A 21,421-nucleotide genomic window follows, 5' to 3' on the forward strand; every position below is an offset into this window, starting at 1 on the left:
AACATTTATTTATTTTGCGTATGTGTGTGTGCATGCCGGTGCCGTAGTGCAGGATGTGGAGGTCAGAGGATAATTTTCAGTGGTCGGTTCTCGCCTTCCACTTCGTGGGTCCCCAGGATCGAACTCAGTTCTTCAGTCTTGGCAGTAAGGGCCCCTATCTACTGAGCCATCTAGCCAGCCCTCATGTCTCTGTTTTTGAATTTTACATTACTATCCTACGGCTATAGCAAAGTGACACAGAGTGCATGGTTTAAACAGTTCTGGGATCTAGAAATACGAGCTCAAGGTTAGACCCCCAACTCAGGGCTTAGGTCCCTCTGAAGGCTGTGAAGAAGAGTCTTCCATGCTATCCTCCAGCTTCTAAGTGAGTTGCTGGTGGCCTCTGGCATTCCTTGGCTTGTGGATGCATTGCCCTTGGTCTTGGTTTCCGTGTTCATGTGAGTTCTTCCTGAATCTCTGCAGATACGCCAATTCCCCTTTTTTTATGAGAGCACTACTCATAACTGGATTAGAAGTCTGCCATACTCCAATCTTATCTTATCTTACTTAACTGCATTGGCAAGGCCACTTCCTAAATGCTGGGAGATTAAGACTTCAACATGTGAATTTGGGGGCAGCACACCAACCTACAACAGGTATCTTTTGCTAGAGTTGTAGAAAAACTCTTGCCCCATCTCTGCTTATGAACATTCTCAGACTCCATTCTATACAATGAAGTGCAAAATCTGGTCATATGCAATGGCTACACAAACTTAACCCACCTGCTTCCCAGTGTGACATTGCTCACACTCCACAGTACAGCTGATCACACCACCACCACTCTGGAAGGCTCACCATGGAAACTCACACGCCTTGCCTTTCCTGCAACCTAACATCCAGCCCTTGCCAGCTGGATTCTGTTCCCGTGTGCAGCTTTCCAGAACCTCTCTCTATAGGTCCCTATTATAAAACAGTGGGAGCCGAGGATATAGCTCAGTTGGTAGAGTGCTTGCTTAATATGCACGAAGCTCTGGGTTCAGTCCCCTAGTACTGCAGAAACCAGGTGTGGGGCACACTTGCAATTTCAACAGCACTGGGGAGGTAGAGGCAGTAGGATCAAAGGGTCATTTAAGTTTAAGGCCACTCTGGTCATTCGAGGAGAACCTGGTACACATAAGACCCCGTTTTAAAATAAATAAGTAAATAAATAAATAAATAAATAAAGTGGATAGTAGAACAACGTGGAACACATCGGTCCTTCACTTGCACTCCCCCAAGCATGTACCTCGGGACTCTGCAAGGTTCCTTGAACTGGGCTCTTCCCGACCAAGTATTTAGGACAAGAAACACAGCTCCTTCCCGGCCCTGGAGCCTACACAGTTCTCAAGATGCTTTCCCGCCCCCTGGAGGCCTGAACTTGACACACAGGAACAAAGATTAGCCACACCATCAGAGACTCGTCTTTATTGCCATTTTCCTAGAGACTGACACTGGCGAGCAGAGGGGAGAAGATAGGACCAGGACAGGGACTGAAGACAGGTTCAGACTCCGGACCCGCCCCGGGGCGCGAAAGCGGTGGCCGTTGCGGTCAGACAGCGACGACCAGGGCAGGGATGTGGCTCTAGCTCTGCGCCTGCGCGGCGGCCCATGGTCAGGATGCCCGCAGCGTGGTTGCCGTTGGCCTGCAGAAGGCGCTGCAGCCGGCCCTGGAGGCCCGGGGGTCCGGGACGCCGCTTTCCTAGAGTCAGGATGCCCGCGGCGTGGTTGCCAGCGCCGTGCAAGAGTTCGTAGAGGCGGCAAGAGCAGGTCTTCTGGCGACAGCAGTCGGGCAGTGGCTGTGCGTCCACCCCAAGCGACAGCAGCGCGGGCGGCAGCAATAGCAGCAACAGCAGCGTCACGGCGGCCCAGGGAACCTAAAAGGGACAAGAGACAAGGCGCGAATGGGTTTCACTCCATACCCAGTCGGCTCCGAACCTCTTCTTGCCTGAGGTCGTGCTTGGCTGTCACTGAATGTCCCGCGTCTGGCTCCTTTGTCAACTCATCCTTCAATCCACAGCTGAGCCATCTCCTCTAGCCCTCATAGACTTCCGCTGGCAGAATAAGTTTAACATATTTAACATATTTAAAGGCTTACTCCTCCACCTGCAGACAGGTGTGTCTGAGTCTGTCGGAACCCAAAAACATGTTAGCTTAGCGGAAACAAAGGGTTGATTCAGTGTAGTCCTTCCCTCTCCACACACAGCAGGCCTGTTCCTTTGCTGGGGAAAACCGAACATGTGTGGCTTTGGACCAGTTTCTCAGCCTCTTGGGACAGCCCTTCCTAACCTACAAACTAGGCATTAAATCATTCCTACTACCCAGGCTGCTGAGTGGAAGACATAAACTGACAATCACAAAAGCATCTGAAATACAAGGGCTCAATAAACACGAGCCTCTAAGAGAACAGCGTAACTAGTGTTAACCAAGCAGGCTCGCTGCCAAGATCCCTCCCAAGTCAAGGCTGTGCTAGTCCAGATCAGCACCCAGACTCCTGCCTCAGTGCTCCATGAGAAGGATCATCTTGGGCCCAGCCCGTGGGCAAGCACTCTAGTGGCCTCGGTGGTTTGATGAGGCTCGCCCCTATTCCTAGCTCTTTACCTTTGTAGAAGGAAGATTCATGGTGTCTGGAGCTCAGAGCCGGGTAATCTGGAAAGATGGTGTCTTCAGTGCAGTGGTCCAAATACCCAAGATGTCTGAGGCAGTCTTCGACTGTGGCCTGCTTCCAGGGGCCAGGGGTTTATAGTGCTCTGAGGTGTGTCGGGGGTGGGGGTGGGGTGGGGGAGAGACATGAGCATTTGCGTTCACTTTAAACCAGACAAAGGGATGTCTAAGATTAGCATCTTGCATTGGAGCTGTCTCCAGGTTGGACCCAAAGAATGGCCGCCCTGTCCTTGGTCTCCCGCTTGTCTGTCTGCCTGTTCCTTGGAGATGGGGCGGTCTCCAGGTACTAATGAGGCTACCTTACACCCAGGAATCTGAGTTCACAAAAGAGGCGGTGGCTGGGGCACTGGCCAGGGACAATGGGGGAGGGGGCGAGTTGCTAATTAGGGGCAGAAGTGGCAGCCTGAGAACCACTGTTCATGGTATGTGGAGGGTGGGGGAGTAGGGAGGGTACCTGGGTAGCATTCACCCCCTCCCACCCCCCCCACCCCGCTCCTTGTCACTGACTCTGGGGTCTATCAGGTTCCAGGGCCTTTTTCCTCCATGGAAACAGCTCTTGAGCTGCCCTCCCCATCCCATAGCTCTCCATCTCTCCTGTTCCCTTCACCAAACTCATCCTTGGTAAGGAGCTCTTGATGTAGATCAGTTCTACATGGGCGCGGTGACCGCAGTGTGCCTTTTTTTTCTTTTTCTTTTCTTTTTTTGCTTTTTCGAGACAGAGTTTCTCTGTGTAGCTTTGCACCTTTCCTGGAACTCACTCTGTAACCCAGGCTGACCTCGAACTCACAGAGATCTGCCTGGCTCTGCCTCCCGAGTGCTGGGATTAAAGACATGCACCACCATTGCCCAACTGTGACCCCATTTTCTTAGCCTGTGTGTATGGATATGTACTGCATGTGTGCCTGGTGCCTGTGAATACAAAAAGAGGGTTTTGGATCATCTGGAACTGGAGTTATGGATGGTTGTGAGCCACTATGTGGGCACCGGGAACTGAGCCCAGGTCCTCTGCAAAAGCAGTTAGTGCTCTTACAGAGCCCTCTCTCCAGCAGCCATGTCTCCACTTTCAAGGAGCACACAAGGCTGGGGGGGGGGGGGTGACATCTGGGCCCAAGGATAGTTCAGTGCAAAGAAGGGTTATTAGCCAGCGCATGCTTTTGATCCCAGCACTTGGGAGGCAGAGGCAGGCGGATCTCAGTGAGTTCGAGGCCAGCCTGGTCTACAGAGTGAGTTACAGGACAGCCAGGACTGTTACACAGAGAAACCCTGTCCTGAAAAATCCAAAACAAACAAACAAACAAACAAAAAACACAAAAACCAGTGATTAGACAGTCACTTCCTTCTGGGTGGGACAAGGCTGGGGTGGGGTGGTGGTGGTTTCTCAAAGACTTTGCTTGAAAAGTAGCAAAGTAGCTTCCACTAGGTAGGTAAGGGGACGGAGCATGCCTGAGAAGGGACAAGGGGAGCAGAGGCTTGGATGGGACAGTGCTTGGCTCACACGGCATGGGGTGTGGGCCTCATAGTTTCTACGGAACTAAAGGGAGAGGTAAGTTGGGTAAAGTTTTCCAGGGCCTTAGGTGCCAGGCTGGGCAGTCTTTGTTGGGGAATTTTAACTGGCGACAGAAGAAGGAGGAGCCCACAGGCAGGGACATAGAAGGACAGAGAAATGATTCAGAGGCAGAACTGAAAGCTGGATGTTGATCTGGACTAGCACTGACTTCGGAGGGCCTGCAGGGCTTGGCCTCCTAACTAACCTTCAGGCTTAGTTTCCTCACTGCTAAGGACACTTCCTGCAGGAAGTGCTGAGGTTCCTTCCTGCTGTGACACTTGGTGACTCGAGGTATAACTTCCTCCTTTCTCATTGTGGAAGTGATTTGTACAGGCTAGGCTGGGAAGGAGCCTGGTGCTGAGGCAGGGGGTGAAGCTGGCAACAAATAGCCCCTTCACCTCCAAACTGAAGATGGGAGGAGAAAGGGCATCTGTCTGCTTGGTCCTGTTAAGCCATGATGGGAGCTGGAGCTCCTGTGTGCTCACACTGTTGGAACTAACCTAAGCCAGTGTGCAGAGTAGGTGAAAACCCTGGAGCTCAGGGCAGAGAGGAGGGTGGCCGGCTGGGCTCCACAGGCTGTGGCTGAACCTGGGGGCATGGGACTCCACATGGCATTCCCAAAGCAGCATCCAGAATCTGGGTTGCGGGGCGTTTACCCACCAACCCCACAGTTCCCCAGAGTTTGCTTGAGTGCAAACAGCAGGAAATATTAGATAGAAGGATTTAGATTGTGGAGATAAACAGAAAATACAGGATAGCCTTGAGAGGGCCTGGAACCTATTCCAATGAGCCCTGACTGTCTCTGCCCCAGGGTATTTAAAGAGATGCCAAGGGGTAGAGCAAAAGACCTCCCCCCAGCCCATCCAAGAGCAGACCATCAGACACCTACACTCAGGCCCGTGGTCCTAATCATCCTCTCTGTGAGGACCTGCTGGGTAAAGCCACGAGGAACCTGAAAATGGGCTCCCACACTGGGTATGAGAATTTTATGTGAGGGTCTGGAGAGATGACTCAGCAGCCAAGAATCCTTGATGTTTTTTATAGAGGACCTGGGTTTGGTTCCCAGCACCCACAAAGCAGCTCTCAAATGCCTGTAACTCTGGTTTCCAAGAATTCACAATCCTCTTCTGGCCTCTGGAGGCATTTGCATACACATGGTCCACATACACACATGCAGATGCACACAGATAACATAGAATAAATACATAAATATTTTGAAAAGAATTTTATTTGGGAGTTGATCCAGGGAGCCAAATGATAAAATGGGCAAGGGAGGGAAGGATGGGAGGGAAGGAAGGAGAGCTGGTAGGAAGAATATTAAACACTGGATTACTCCTGTGGGCTACAGTCTCACCCTTTCAGGAGATTGTGCAAGATATACCTCAGATCATGAGAAGATGATCTTTGCTCATTTGCTCCTGCTCCCGAAGGGGCCACTCTGGGAACATCACCTACACTTTCAGCCCACGCTGTACCCTGGTCCAGCACACGAGACGGGCTGAGATACAGGAAGCCACCGAGGTGCATTAGAACTCCTCAGCAGTGTCAAGTAGGGTAGGCTGAAGGGACAGTCAGTCATAGGGCACTGCTGGGTTCTGCTGTACGCCAAAGCCTCCACCTTAATACCAGCCAATGAGTCCAAGGCCTCCCTAAGGCCAGTGGCTCTGATGGGCCAATATTATGTGATGTCCAGTCCAGGGCTCAACATCTGGAGATACCCCCAAGGAAGGAGTGAGGAGGCAAAGGGAAACCTGGCGATGGTTGCCTTGGTTAGGATATCACCCTCTTCTGCAGGAGCTGGGCCAGGTGTCTGAGCCTGAGGACCCGAGGCATTTCCGGAGGGAAGGAGGAGGGGCAGGTTGCTAGTGCTTCCCGGAGTACTCTGAAGCTCCCTGGCCCCACCAGATGAACTTTGGCAGGACCCACACTGCCCCGGAACCGCAAGGACTTGTAGTGAGGGGAGGCTTCCTGAAGGCAGTGGTCAAGCTAGGAGCAGAACAGTGGGGTGAGACTACCCTGCATGTGTACGAGATGTGCATGACCATGCCCAAGGCTACCTGCACTTAGGACTTTGGTGTGGAAGTGTGTGTTGTAGGACCCATGCCCCCTTCCCAGATTCCCTGAAGAGGGGTCCCCCTCCTCGGTACCCCTTTCCCTGAACTCCCTCATCTCCAGGACAACTGGGGAGGGCTTGTAGAGCAAAAGAGACTTAGAATCAGACTCTGCTCTCATCTTTTACCTTGTCTCGATTTTCCTCTGACAGATTCCTCAATCCCCTCAGCTCCACGAACACCTCGTAGTGTGGGGCAGAACCGTCACAGGAGTCTGAGGACAAAGCCACCCGTACACTTCCTGAGGACAAGGTGGCTGCCAGAGCCATCAGCCTCTGCCTTCACATCTTCCCTAGTCTAAGGTTCAGGGAGTGGAGAAACGATTCTTGGTGGCAAGTAGCAAATAGAGGGAAGCCTAGAACCCACTCCTGAATATGAGACAGATCAGGAACGAAAATGGGTAGAGACTGTGGTGGGAGGGATGGGCGTTAGATAGAGGGGCTTTTGTTAGAATAGTAGAGAAGACTGTGTGTTGAGGATCCTTCCTAGATGTCTCTGGTCAGGGTGAACATGGGTTGGGGGAAAGCCAGACCCAAGAAATTACCCAGAATGCTGCTCTCCACACAGGCATGGTCCAACAGCTTGGCCCCTGGCCACTGCTCCACTGCTTGGGCCAGGGCCGCAGAGAATAAATTCTCATCAGTAACTTCTCCTCGAACACTCAGGGTCTGTCCCAGCCTGAAGGAAGAAGGAGGAGGGAGTGGACCCAAAGGCACAGGGACAGCCCCTTGGCATCCCCGGGGGTCACCTACCTGCAGGTGAACTTGACAACAGGACACTGATTGTAGGCACCAACCACCTGTACCACATCTCCCAGGCGGCACCTGATGATGAATGGGGTTGGGTAGAAGAGTGAGCTTGTGTCCCCTCCCGAAGGGCGGGACATCAGAGGTGACAGAGGCCAGTAGAGGATCACCTGGTCAGGCCGGCTTGGTCAGTCAGCACCAGCTCATACTCTTCCTCCCTCTGGACATCAGTAAGAAGGAGAGTGGAGGGCGCCTCCTCTTGGGTGCCTGCCTTGATTGGAAGCAGCTCAATAAAGGGGACTCCAGGGGGAAGAAGGTAGAATCCTTGGGTCGCTCTGGCCACAGGTTTAGGGCCATCACCCCTATAGAGAGCAAAAAAAAAAAAAATCTTCTTGTTGTCAACCACCTTGTGGTGCATCCCCTCCTGCCAGGCACCAGCAGAACACAATGCCTCACTCTGGACAACAGGCCCAGCTCATAGGAGCAGCTGGTCCTCCTGCTCCAGCTTTTCTGGACACCCCCAGGTCCAGTCTGCTCCCTCCTGCTCTTGACTGGGTAGAGGCAGGCAGAGATGTGGTTCCACAGGGATCAGACATGAAAGCAAATCCTGGTACCACAGGAGTCTGTGGTGTGGTGTCTCAGTGAACCTTGGCATGCTGAGCTGTCAGTCAGAGCTAGTAACCCATACCATCCCGGGGCGTTGAGAAGGAGTCAAGAAGACAGGTGTATGTGGCTCAAAGCACGGCAGCTAGCTGTGTGACCTCTGCCCCGGCCCCACCTGCATCCAATCCCCACATCAAGCTGACCTCCAGAGGCCGCATAGGCAGGAGAGAAGAAGGCCAGCCCTTGGCACCACAAGGCCCTAAGGGCAGCCACAGCTTCTGCCTGGCCTCCTGCATCCAGAGTCACCACCACCTGCAGCTTTGGCCAGAGCCGAAGGGCCAATCCTCGGGGTCCCTGCTCCAGGGCTTCCTGCAGTTCGGCTGCTCTTCTGGGAAGAGGCGTTGTTCCTAGGTTCCCGGCTGCTATGGCCTTAGCCAGATCTTTGCCTTCTGCCTCCAGGCCCACAAAGACATCCAGGAGCTCCCCTGCAGTCCTGGCCTCCAGTGCCCTCAGCCCTGGGGATACCAGTGCCTCCAGCAGCAGGGTCCGAGAGTCCTTGGCTCCAAGGGGGCTTACCCGGCCCAGGGCATGCCCGAGCCAGGGGACAGGGCTGGGCCATGGGGATGTAGGGGTCACACAGGCAGTGCTTCCTGGAGTCAGCACTTCTGGGTAGGCCTTGTTTAGGGTTACTAGACCCAGCAGGGTGGCCTGGAGGGATATAAGAGGGACTGTCACTCAGACTTCAGAATCAGACCCCAACTACTACAGTGGGCTTTCTTTGCCCATCCTTCGGCAAGGGTTTTCTGCTGTGGGGTGGGGGTGCCTATGTTTACCTGCAGAGATGCCTCTCCATGGTACTGGGGTAAAGCAGGGGGCAGGTGCTTCTCTTCACTTTCTTCCCCCTGGGCTTGGCTGGTTTTGGTCAGTGGGAGATGATTCCGGAAGGTGCTTATGTCTGTAGCCCCCCAAAATACCAGAAACTCCTCAGGAAGTGAGAAGAATGTGGAGACTCTTGAGGAAGGAACCCAGAAAGGGCATGGGAAGTGGGGTGAGGGTTAGAGTAGGGTCCAGCAAAGGAAAATCCATCTTAACAGGAGAATCAGACATGGGTCATGGTAGGACTCTGGGTCGGGCCAAAGGGGCCTTTGTGTTCTAGAATCTGTCTTGTGGGATTTCTTTTTTTTCCCCTCTTTGGGTCCCCTCCCCCGGGTGTCAGAAACACACCTGTATCCCCCCTGGGGAGACAGCAGGGACTCTGGGCTCTCTTCAGACACCACATGAGTGCCCGCTGCTGGCTCTGGCCCACGTGCCGCGTGCTCTCTTCCAGTTTTCGCTGCTGCCAGGCGGCTGCCCAGCCCAGTGCCCCCCAGGCCACCTGGTGCTGGAGGCGGATCAGCCAGGATGGCCTGGCATCCCGAGACCTCTGCTGCCACAGCATGGCCAGTGGGGGCAGCAGCAGCAGCAGCAGCAGTAGCGGCAGCAGCCATAGCAGCATCTCCAAGTAGCTCCTGGGAGAAGAATGGAACAGAGTGGGGTCTGAGGGGATAACCATGTCTTCCCCCACACTCCACTGTACACAGAAAACCGAGGAAGAAGTCAGTGGGAGGAAGCCAGGCCCTGCTGGGCAGGCAATATAGAAGAGAGACAGACCCTCGAGATTCTAGGGTCCTACTGACAGGCACCCTCGAGTCCTCAGCCCTGTAGCTGGAAGAACTGCTCGAACAGCAACTCCCTGGGAAGGCACAGAGAGGGCTGGGCAAGACGTATGGTATCTTACCCACTCCCAAGTGACTTTACTTTCTCTCGGGATCTTCCCTGTCCTGGTCCCCTTCCCCCCTAGAGCCTTGGGTATATATGCACCTGTCACAGCCCACTTCTGTCTACTTTCAGCACCCCAGATCCCTCAAGATCCCTCAGTGTCTCTGGTTTCTGAACACAGCAATCCAGAAGGTTGAAGAGATGACTTTAAAGGGTAGGGTTTGGACAGGAAATCCGGCCTGACTGGGCGGATCCTGGGGGCGGGCGGGAGGGTGCTCTTAAAGGAACAGGTCACCTAAAGGGTGACAAGTTGGGTGCGGGCTCAGGTTGGCAGATGAGGGAGTTAGGGCCAGAGTAGCAAGATCTCAAGAAAGAGAAAAGAAGGCGTGTGGAAAGAGTGTTTGCACTCCATCCTGGAACAGGCTCAGACTTGAGAACAGCTGAAAACCACAGCTGCAGAGGTGTGGGTGTGCACACCTGTCATCCCAGCCCTCACGGATGTGGCAGCAAGAGGATTGGGAGTTAAAGGTCATCCTCAGCCATGTAACAAGTTGAAGGCCAGCCAGAGCTATGTGGAGATCTTGTCTTAAAAAAAAAAAAATCGTACAGGGTGCAGTGGGCCACGCAGTGTTTGGGAGGCTGGGGAAGATTGGCTTAAGTATGTTCCCAGGCTAGTCTGGGCTCCGTAGCCAGGTAGCCAGATACTGGTGTAAAGAATAAACAATAGCCAGGCATTGTGGTGGAATTGTGTTCCCCAAAATATTGTGCACGCTAATAAACTTATCTGGGGTCAGAGAAGAGAACAGCCACAATATTAAATATAGAGGATAGGCAGTGGTAGCACATGCCTTTAATCCTAGCATTCCAGAGACAGAATCCCTCTGGATCTCTCTGAGTTCAAGGCCACATTGGAAACAGCCAGGCATGGTGACACACGCCTTTAATCCCAAGAAGTGAGCCTTTAATCCCAGGGAGTGATGGCAGATAGCAGAAAGATATATAAGGCATGAAGACCAGGAACTAGAAGCATTTGGCTGGTTAAGCTTTCAGGCTTTCGAGCAGCAGTTCAGCTGAGATTCATTCTGGATGAGGACTCAGAGGCATCCAGTCTGAGGAAACAGGATCAGCTGAGGATCCGGAGAGGGGAGGTAGCTGTGGCTTGTTCTGCTTCTCTGATCTTCCAGCATTCACCCCATTAACTGGCCTCAGGTTTGATTTTATTAATAAGACCATTTAAGATTCCTGCTACAAGGCATTGTGGTGCATACTTTTAATTCCAGCACTCAGGAGACAGAGGCAGGTGGATCTCTGTGAGTTTGAGGCCAGCCTGGTCTACAGAGTGAGTTCCAGAGTAACCCTGTCTTGAAAAATTGGGGAAAAAAGAAAAAAGAAAAGAAAAGAAGAAAATGACTTTCATCTTTGCAGTTGTTAAACCCAAATGCTGTGTGTGTCACAGGCAATCTGCTAAGAAATCTCAAAAACAGAGCTTGCCCTTTTATACAGACAAGCAGATGCAGTCTATTATCCAATGGCCAGTCCTTTAAGTATGATGACCTCACAGCACTGTTTGTCATATATAGTTTGGTCAAATTTACCTGTGACTGAGTTTACTCACTGACTTTATCTCAAGGAAAAACACACTTGATATATTTATTTATTTTATTTTATTTTAGTTTTTATTTCATGTGCATTTGGTGTTTTGCCTGCATGTATGTCTGTGTGAGGGTGCTGGATCCCCTGAAATTGGAGTTACAGACTGTTGTGAGCTGCCATGTGCGGGCTGGGAATTGAACCCTGGTCCTTTGGTACTGTGTACAGTTTTTTGTTTTGTTTTGTTTTTCTTTTTTTCTTTCTTTCTTCTTCTTTTTTTTTTTTTTTTTGGTTTTTTGAGACAGGGTTTCTCTGTGTAGCTTTGGAGCCTGTCCTGGATCTCGCTCTGTAGCCCAGGCTGGCCTGGAACTCAGAGATCCACCTGGCTCTGCCTCCCAAGTGCTGGGATTAAAGGCGTGTGCCACCACTGCCCAGCAGTTTTTTTTTTTTTTTAAAGATTTATTTATTTATTATGTATACAGTGTTCCATCTGCACATATCCCTGCAGGCCAGAAGAGGTCACCAGATCTCATTACGGATGGTTGTGAGCCACCATGTGGTTGCTGGGAATTGAACTCAGGACCTCTGGAAGAACAGCCAGTGCTCTTAACCTCTGAGCCACCTCTTCTGCTTGCCCAGCAGTTTTTTGTTTTCTTAACTTTATGTTCAGAGATGATAAGGGCTTTTTCAGGGTTAGCCTAAGATGTATTGTAATTTAATTTAGTTTTAATTTTAGTATTACTTTAAAGAAAATTAAAAGTTTATTTTTAGGATACCCAAAGGGTTATAAAAAGTCTCGAAAAGGGCATTGATTTCCAGGCAAGTTTCCCACAAGGTGACCTGATGGCCTAGGGTGATATAGTACACAGTAATGCTGGCTGGTCAGAGCAGTTACCCCTCTGCACAGAACTAGCAGGGCCTGAGGGACAGTGGCACAGAGGGACAAGAAGGGTCAGTACTTTAGGGGCCAGCTCACCAGCTAGGGACAGAGGGAACTCCAGTCCTTTGGAAGAGCAGCCAGTATTCTTCCCCACTGAGCCCTCTCTCCAGCCCCGAAGTATTTCTTTTTATTATGTGATTCTGTGTATCCCCATGTGTGCAGATGCCTGTGGAATCCAGAAGAAGGCTTTGGATCTGCTGGAGTCACACAATAGGAGTGACAAAAGTTCAGGGCATCTGGAATGACAGCCCTTAAGTGCTCTTGACTATGAGGCCAGCTCTCCACACCCTTCCCCTTCTTTTGAAACAGAGTCTCACATAGTCAAGGCTGACTTTGAACTTTTTTTTTTTTTTTTTGTATTTCTGAGACAAGGTCTTTTTTTCTTTCTTTCTTTTATTTATTTATTTTTATTTTTTTTTATGCCGAATGCTGTTTATTGAAGGAGGGATGAGGTCTTAAATACAGGCTTACAGCACAATGGGAGAACCCCGGAGGGCAGAAGTTTGCTACAGATGTTTTACAATCTTGCATCTAAGCTGTTAACGCCCATTATGCAGGATACACAGACAAGGACTTCCCTTAAGCATTCAGGAGGGTAGAACCCGGCAGGGAATTAGCATAGGGAGGATATCAAGATCAAGGTCAGCAAGCAAGGCAACAGTTACCCAAAACGGGGGCCAGGGCCCTACAGGTCCCCCTTTTACTAAAATATGAACTTCTGACTTAGGTTGCGTGGGACGTCAGCAGGTCACCTTATCCGTCATGGAGATGCCTGCCCAGGCCACACAGGCGCTCTGTCTTAGGTTGGTGAGCACCCCCCAGGAATTACCCGTCTCTGAATACTCATTATCATACAGGCTCAATTGTGTGTGAGCTGCAGAGTTAACTGCTGCCAAAGATCTCAAAGTGGCACTGGGCTTGCAATCTGTGTGTTTTACACAGAAAAGACCAACAGAGGTCCTATCCCACCCATAGCCAGTAGGCTAAAGGCAACTGAGCCATTTCCTTCCTTAACGAGCCTTACTGCAAATTGGAGTCCTTGTAAGATGGTATCCCAAAAGCAAATGGAACTTGAGTTTATAAATTTATAATTTGACTTTGAACTCTTGATCCTCCTGCCACTACTTCTAGAGTGCTGAGAGAGAGAAAGGGGATTTATTAGAATAGCTCACAGGCTGTGAGCCAGCTAGCCCAGCAATGGCTGGCCACCCACAGAAGGCCCAAGAATCCAGCGTTGTTCAGTCCATGAGTTGTCTCAGCTGCTTTTCAACATACACTGGAATTCCACAGAAGTGGGTAGGCTCTAATGCCAGTGAGGGAATGGACTTTGCCAGCAAGATGCTTTCCCACCCAGGAGCATCATGATTGCTGCTTCCATCTTTCATTCCTGATCTTAGGTGAGAGCATGAACTTTATCACCAGTGTGATGGGAGCTGGCAGGGTTTTGCATCTTTTGAAGAGGTTATACTGTTGCCCCCCCCCCCCCCCGGGTTTCTCCAAGTAGCCCTGGCTGTCCTGGAACTCACTTTGTAGACCAGACAGGCCTTGAACTCAGAGATCCGCCTACCTCTGCCTCCCAAGTGCTGGGATTAAAAGTGTATGCCACCACACCGGCTTTTCTTCTTTTTTTTTTTTTTTTTTTTTTTTTTTTTTTTTTTTTAAAGGGGAGGTGTTTGAGACTGTGTCTTGCTACACAGGTCACATTGACCTTGAACTCGAAATCCTCTGTCTCAGTCTCCTGAATGCTAGGATTATAGGTGTACACCATCATAGTCAACTCTTCCTGCCTTTGTTTGTATGTTCGTTCCTTCCTTTCCTCTTTTCTTCCTTCCTTCCTCCCTTCCTTCCTGTCTCCTTCCTCCCTTCCTTTGGGATTACAGGTGTGCACACCAAAGTGACTCAAGTGTGTGTGTGTGTGTGTGTGTGTACATGAGTATGTGATTCACATGTGTGTAGTGGCCAGAGACCAATGTTGGGTGCTGATCACCAATTATTCTCCATCTTTTTTTTTTTTTTTTAAGATAATACCTGTCACTGAGCCTGGAGCCCACAGACTGGACTAGATTGTCTAGCCAGGTAGACTCCATAGACCCCATCTCTACCTCCCCAACCCTGGAACCATAGCCATGGGCCCTCACACCTGGCCTTTTACATTACATGGGTGCTGGGGATCCAGACTCTGGCCCTCACGCTTCTGCAGTAAACATTTTGCCAACTGACTCACCTCTCTAGCCTGTCTATTTTTAACTCTGCTGATACTCAAATAGACTTCCATATGATAAGCTCCTTCCAAATCCCTTACAGAGATAAAGCTAACTTTGTGGTGATGTTCAGTTCCTTTTATATGCTGATGAATTCCATCTGCTAGCATGTGTTCAGGATGTTTGTGTCCATCCTCATGAGTCATGTTGGTCTTGTGATGTCTTAGTCTGGTTTTGGCATTAGGACAATGTTGGTTCCATGGCATGATCTACACTTCTGAAAAGTTTGTGGGGGCTGGAGAGACGACTCAGCAGTTAAGAGCCCTTGCTGCTCTTGCAGAGGACTGGGTTCAGTTTCCTTTTGGTTCCAGGAGATCGGATGGCTTCTTGTGGTTGCTACAGGCCTGCAGCGCACACAGCGCACTTAAACACATGCAGGCAAAACAGCCATTTGCATAAAATTAAATAAATATGTTTAAAACTTAACATTTTGATTATTATGGTTAAGTACATATGTGTATGATGTGTCCCCCAAGCCTCCATGTCCTGGGGCAGGCTGGTCCCCTGGCTCTGGAATTGAGAGACTGAAGAACAGCAAAACAGCCTCAAACTAGAAACATCATGTCCTTGAGAACAGCTACAGGGAGAAACCATTTCCAACAGAGGTTACCATAGCTCATCTCATGGTTAAAAAAAAGAAGACTACATTTTTGAGCAGAAGTTCACTGATTGAGAATAAGGTCAATGAATGAGGTCAATCAGGAACTCCATTTGACTGCATCAGTCTCCCCACTCCATCTCTGCTGAACATTTTTGTTTGTTTGGTTTTTTTCAAGACAGGGTTTCTCTGTGTAGCTTTGGAGCCTGTTCTAGAAACTCACTCTGTAGACCAGGCTGGCCTCGAACTTACAGAGACTCAAACTCACAGAGATCCGCCTCCCTCTGCCTCGAGTGCTGAAAGGCGTGTGCCACCACCGCCCAGCTCTGCTGGACGTTTTTAAGCCTCCAGTTTGATGATGTTCCCTCTGTGTGCTCTCTAAATCAGGCTACTCTCATTATCTCTGCCAGATGCTATAAACTCCTGATTTGATGTTTGATATGTATCTGCTCCTCGTTATTCTATCATTTGCTTTTGCTTGCTATAACTGAATAAGCTCATTCAAACTCCCAAGTACAGCTGTTGTAGCTAGCTAGTGCAGAACATGTGGTGTCTATCCCAGGATGGACTCAAACATGTTACTTCTGGTCCTCCTGCCTCCACCTCCCAAATGCTGGCATTAGAAGCATATTCTCACCACACCTGGTTACATACTGCTGGGAATCAAACACAGAGCCTTGTGCATACTAAGTAAGTACTCGTCAATTGAGCTACATTCTCAGTACATAATGAGTGTTTTCAAAACACATCCATACCCAGATCTATGCTCTGAGCCTTTCGGCCATCTGTTTCCTTTTCTTCCCTGCCATGCTCCCCCATCACCTTGTGAGAGGCATCTGTAATAGACAAAAAGATATATATTTTTTAACTTCTTCTGTGCCAGGGATCGAACCCAGAGCCTTCAGCACAAGAGGCAAGGGTTCTACCACTGAACTACACAGTCCTAGCCCTGTGAGGAGCATAGAACTCTATCATCATTTTCCAAGCCTCAAACTTGAAATGAGTCTAGATTTCAACTGTCCTCCAATGTTGGTTCTTACGTTCATGACTACACTTCAGACCTAGGGCTGTGGGTCCCCAGATGGCACCATCTTCTCTTGCTTGAACTACTGAAATCGTCTGCCAGCTTTTCCTTACCACTTGTTCTGTCTCCCTTCAAGCTACATACACTGTGGCTACAGTGGATCTGTCTTAGAAAACAAAAAACCAAAAACAAAAAACCAAAAAACATTTGAGCTGGGCGGTGGTGGCGTATGCCTTTAATCCCAGCACTCAGGAGGCAGAGCCAGGCAGATCTCTGTGAGTTCGAGACCAGCCTGGTTTACAGATCGAGATCTTGACAGGCACCAAAACTACACGGAGAAACCCTGTCTTGGAAACAAAAAAAACAAACAAACAAAAAAAACCCCCATTTGTTTGTTTTTATCTTTTGTGTACGAATGTTAGCCTACATGGATGTACATACACCACGTGTATGCCTGGTGCCCATGGGGGCCAGAAGAAGGTATTGAATCTCCTGGGACTGGAGTCATACATGGTTGTTAGCTACCATGTGGGTGCTGGGGGCTGAATCCAGGCCTTCTGCAAGAGTGTTCTTGTTTTTTCTTTTTCTTTTTTTCTATTTTTTTTCTTTTTGTGTTGATTTTATGCGGCGCAATGTTATTCATTAATTCATAGATTGCGTGATCATGATGCACACAAATTAACAAATTACATGATCACACAGCGCATGGATTACATAGGACGCAAGGCCCTTTACTTGGCTAATGGACTGTGCATGTGCGGTCATGTAGCAACATTTTGAGACAGGGTTTCTCTGTGTATCCCTGGCTGTCCTGGAACTTGCTCTGTAGACCAGGCTGGACTCAAACTCAGAGACCCACCTGCTTCTGCCTTCCCAAGTGCTGGGATTAAAGGTGTGCGCCACCACCACCTGGTCTCCTGTTCTTTTTTGAGATAAGGTCCCCTGTTGCCTAGGCTACCCTTGTTATTATCTAGCCAAGGATGACCTTGAGCTTCTGATCCTCCTGCCTCCACCTCTCAAGTGCTAGAATTACGGGCAAGTACCACTATGCCTAGCTTAAAGTAGGGTGTGCTGGCTAGTTTTATGTTATCTTGACACAAACTAGTCACTGGAGAAGAGAGAGCCTCAGTTGAGAAAATGCCTCAGTAAGATCAGGCTATAGGCAGGCTTGTAGTGTATTTTCTTAATTCATGATTGGTGGGGGAGGACCCAGCCCGTTTGTGATTGGGGCCATCCCCGGACTGATGGTCCTGGGTTCTATAGGAATGCAGGCTGAGCAAGCCATGGGCAGCAAGCCTAGCAGCACCCCTCCATGGGTACCGTTTCCTGTCCTGACTTCCTTTGATGATGAACAGTGCTGTGGAGGTGTAAGTCAAATAAACCCTTTCCTCCCCAACTCACTGTTTGGTGTTTCATCACAGCAACAGCAACCCTGACTAAGACATAGGGTTTCTTAAAAGGGAAATCTGGTCATTCCCACTTGCTGAGAATTCATCTCCGACAATCTCACTCAGGCCAAGTTCAAGCCTTCAGTCAGGCCTCTGAGGTCCCTCAGTTCCCTGCCTTGCAGCCTCATCCCCATGCAAGAGACTTCTCACAGCATAGCCCCTGGCCCAAGATCTCCAGAGAACTTGTGAGGAGTGGGCAGAAGTTTTGGCCTACGCTGCACCCAGCCTTCCAGGAGATTCTGCCACACACTGAAATTTCCACAATGCCTTGGCTCCAGCCTCTGCTTGCTTTCCTTTAAGCCTACATTTCGCTGCTCCCTTAGGCTGGATGCATTTTCCTCCCTAAACTCCTGTGTGTCCTGAGTTGGCCCACGACTCTGGCGACTGAGAAAGTGAGTTGAACAACAGCCTGAGACCTTGTCTCAAAAGAAAAAGAGGGCCGGGCATTAGGGGGCATAGCTAAGTGGTGGAGAGCTTCCTTAGCATGTTTGAGGCCCTAGGGAAAGACAGGCCACCTTGGGCTCTCCATGGCTCTTCCTTCATGTTCTTTTCTATTTCATAACGACCTGGGGTGGCAGGAACCAACATCCTGTTATCACCAGTTTCCCGACACGGTGCCAGGCTCAGGGGAGGAATCCGAACACACTCAATTAGGGCTGGCTCTCCATCAGGAAGAGAATGTGGAGAATCTGAGATGGCTATCGGGTCCCATTTCCCAAACATTTTCCAGCAGGAAGAAAAGCCGCCCCTGTCTGCCATCAAAGCCCATGGGCGTGTCATCTCAGGCTGCTGACTCCCAACTAGTTCCCCCTTCTTAGGGTCACACTGATGACTGAGAACTTTTTCCTGTTAAAGCTACCCTCCCTTGACACATGATGGAAAGGAAACAGGACTCAATATTGTCCTTCAGAAGACTCCTTTATTGTAACATAAAATACACAATTTTGTGGCTGCCCCCCAATTTATACACAATACTTTTTGGTGGCTATATACTAATCTGCCTCGACACTAAAATGTGTATCTGAAATAAAATGTTAAAAAGAAAAAATTACAGAAGAATATTTTCATTGTCAGAGATAGCCACTTTGAATCTTCTTCCACCCCGACAAAGCCCCACACACGCCACACCCCAAAGCTGAGACCTTTCAGGACTCACGTGTGGGTCTGTGAGCAGGCAAGAGGCGGGTGGAGACCTGCCCTGGCCTCGTCTTTGTGTGCAGGAGTCGGGCAGAGAGAGAGAGAGAGAAAGAGAGAGAGAGAGGAGAGAGAGAGAGAGAGAGAGAGAGAGAGAGAGAGAGAGAGAGAGAGAGAGAGGCATGCAGACAGGTAACACAGCTTCCAGTTCAAAGCCTCTCCCATCTCCAGGTGCAGCCTCAGTAAAACCCAGGGGAGCGAAGCGACCGTGTGGAAGCCTTACTTGGGCACCTTCTTCTCCAACCCAACTCGAGAGTAAGCTTGGAACCTTCTAGGGGTGCCAGGCTGCTCTCTTATCCCCATGCTCTGGGGCCGTGTCCACAATAAATCTAGAAGTGCGTCAAGTCCACACCCTTGGGAGGGTTACCGGGACAAACAGGCCACATGACAGGTGGGGAAGAGTCCCATAAGCCTGGATTCCTCAAGCAGCTCCAGCCTTCTCCTGAGGGGGCAGGGAGGGGCCTCACGCCTCCTCCATCCAGCGAGCACCTGAGGCAGAGAGGCTACGGCCAGGCATAGAAAAATCAGTGTACAAAACCAAGCCAAGGCAAGCAGCAGCTTTTAAAAAGTCATCTTCCAATAAATAATTTACGACACAGGAGTATTTTCCTTTAACAGTAAAACACTGATAAATTCAGAAGTTATTTTTGTAAAAAAAATAGGTTTATTTACTTGCATGTATAAAAATAAGGTTTTGGGGCTCTCCTCTCCTGGGTGTGGCTCTGCCCGTGTTTGGAGAGGAAGCCAAGGAGGGCTTTGCAGGCCTGAGTGGTAACCGCTCTCTGCCTGCCCCTCTCCCTGCCTGCCCTCTGCAGCCCCTTCCTTCCTTCTGGTGACACTCCAGCAGACTGGGGAAGAAAGTCAATGCTGCAAACTTCCCAGCAACCTGCTGACTGCATTTCCCTAACTCCCAACAGCACCCAGCACCCCATAGTGGTGGCTGCCTGCGTGGCAGGCTGGCCCCAGGTACGGGTCACAATCCCTACCACCTATTCCTCAGGACACTCTGTGACACTGGAGGGAAAAGGGGGTGACCTGGGTACAGAGGACCCAGGACTTGATACAGGAAGAGAGAACTTGATGTCAAATTAGGGTGCAAATGGGAAAAAACATAAAAAGACCTGATTTAGAAACAAAACCACCACTGGACATTTGCAGAAAGCCATTATCCACAAGCTTCTAGAAAAGCCTTGGATAATGTAGGCACAGGCTCGCCACAGCACAGAGTAGGAGAGGGTAGCACAGACGGGCCACGCCCAGTGTCTGGAGCCAGGACTGGGTACCGCACACCACGCTGGCAGAGCACAGGACATCACCAGTAAGCCCCGAGCTGGGCGGCCCTCCTTCCTTTCCATTATTTTGTTAAACATATCCACACGAGTACACACACACAAGCTGAGTGGCAATTCTAGAAACAGAGAGACTGAGGAAGCGGAGGACAAGGAGCCAATGTTGAGGTGGGTTAAGTGGTGGAAACAGCCACCACCCATCCAAAAACCTGCGACCGCCTTTGCCCCAACGCTCTTCATCCAGCTTCCCTTCCCATATGTGCAAAGGGGGCAGGGGACTCGTGAGTCACTGGCTTTCTTCATCCACAGACAGTCACCGACATTTCAGAAGACATGCGGAGACACTGATAGCTTGCTTGGACTATGGACTGCCTGGCTGAGGGAGGAAGGCTCCCCAGAGAGGAGGTGCTTTTTCCTCTCTTTGTCCTTTTCTTACTTGAACAGTCGCGTGTCAAAGTTCAGCCACCCTTAAGACACATGGCCAGGTGCCAGGGTGCAGGGGACCGACCGCCTTCTTGCACGAGGTGAAAACAAGCTCGGCCCCTGCCCTGGTACTGCAGCTTAGACTGGACAGCAAGGGGTGGGTGGGGGGGGAGGAAACACAACGTGCAAACTCACACATTCACACTCACACACACTCCCTTCACTGGTGCCACAATGCACAGAAACACTAAAGTCACAACTAGTATTAACACTTCACATTATAAGTATTGTTTCCAAAGAGAAGCGATTCATGGAATTAAAACATCCACAAGAAGTTCCTCCGCGAGGATGATGAAGCTGCAGGTGGCAAGGTCTGGTCATGACTGGGCATGAGGGATCCACTGACTGTCCATGGGCCGGCCTAAGAGTTCCTCCACGCGCCGCGCCACGTCCATCGTGTCTTCTAGATCGAAGTCCCCGTCGGTGTCAAGGACAGAGTCGGTGCTTCAGAGGGCAAGACAAACAGTTACCAGAGGTCACCTCAAACCCCACAACCCATCAGGTGGGAGATCTGGGCTGTCCCTTCCACCTAGGTCCTCACTGGAAAGATCCCCTGATACCTTTGCTGGCTAGGTCTGCAGAGATTCAGTTCTCAGTACCCATCCTAGCTGCCCACATCTACATTGCACCCATTCCTTAAACACAGAGTAGCAAATCTCCATCTTCAGAGAAGACGTGCAGATGCCATTTGCTCATGGGCACTTGATGCTTCAAATATCAGATGGAATCTCCCCCTCCCCCAGGCCAGAGCCTGGACCTAGGCTGGGTGAGGTCAGATCCAGAGAACCCTCAGGCTCCTTTGACCCCCACTCCAGGCCTTAGGAAGTCCAGCCTAAGGCAAGGCCCCAGTACCTCCCCATATGCCTCCAAGAGCACGACCTACTTCTGTGAGTACATGTTGTAGTGAGCCTGGGGGCACACTACTGGTGAGGGAGCCTGGTCCATGTAGGTGGCGCCACCCCCCGCGTCTGCAGATGCATTAGCAAACCTGTGGAAGAAGCAGAACACAGTCTCAGTCGCGTGGACTGGAGGAGGAGATGACAACATCTTTTTCAGGACACGGGAGGTGGGACCCCCAGGGGCCTGGCCACAGCATGATGGAACTCAGTTCCTTCTCAAAGGCTAAACTGGGTTTACCAGGGGGTTAGGGA

General features: G+C 50.3%; 3 protein-coding genes across 3 annotated transcripts in view; all 3 read right to left on the reverse strand.

Moving 5' to 3' along the window:
- Positions 1-1,435: 1,435 nt before the first annotated feature.
- Positions 1,436-4,538, reverse strand: Hcrt (hypocretin neuropeptide precursor). Its single transcript, XM_059270728.1, has 2 exons — positions 4,431-4,538; positions 1,436-1,892 (listed from the first exon to the last, which is right to left on the reverse strand). Exons 1-2 carry the CDS (start codon positions 4,536-4,538, stop codon positions 1,521-1,523), a joined length of 480 nt encoding a protein of 159 aa, XP_059126711.1. The 3' UTR covers positions 1,436-1,520.
- Positions 4,539-5,435: 897 nt separating this feature from the next.
- On the reverse strand, positions 5,436-9,180 carry Ghdc (GH3 domain containing). The gene is given in 9 exon segments (XM_059269736.1): positions 5,436-6,211; positions 6,465-6,550; positions 6,881-7,014; positions 7,089-7,160; positions 7,253-7,409; positions 7,412-7,444; positions 7,889-8,393; positions 8,519-8,640; positions 8,910-9,180. Coding segments are annotated over 9 exon segments (1,596 nt in total). The 3' UTR covers positions 5,436-5,995.
- Positions 9,181-19,374: 10,194 nt separating this feature from the next.
- The window catches only part of Stat5b (signal transducer and activator of transcription 5B), a 72,596-nt gene continuing 70,549 nt past the window's right edge, over positions 19,375-21,421 (reverse strand). The window contains exons 18-19 of the mRNA XM_059271799.1: positions 21,154-21,258; positions 19,375-20,714 (exon numbers count right to left, since the gene is read on the reverse strand). Coding sequence (XP_059127782.1) covers positions 20,588-20,714; positions 21,154-21,258 — 232 coding nt within the window. The 3' untranslated portion in view covers positions 19,375-20,587. The remainder of the gene's footprint in view (positions 20,715-21,153; positions 21,259-21,421) is intronic.

Source organism: Peromyscus eremicus, chromosome 8a (assembly GCF_949786415.1).
Source record: "Peromyscus eremicus chromosome 8a, PerEre_H2_v1, whole genome shotgun sequence".
Classification (NCBI taxonomy): domain Eukaryota; kingdom Metazoa; phylum Chordata; class Mammalia; order Rodentia; family Cricetidae; genus Peromyscus; species Peromyscus eremicus.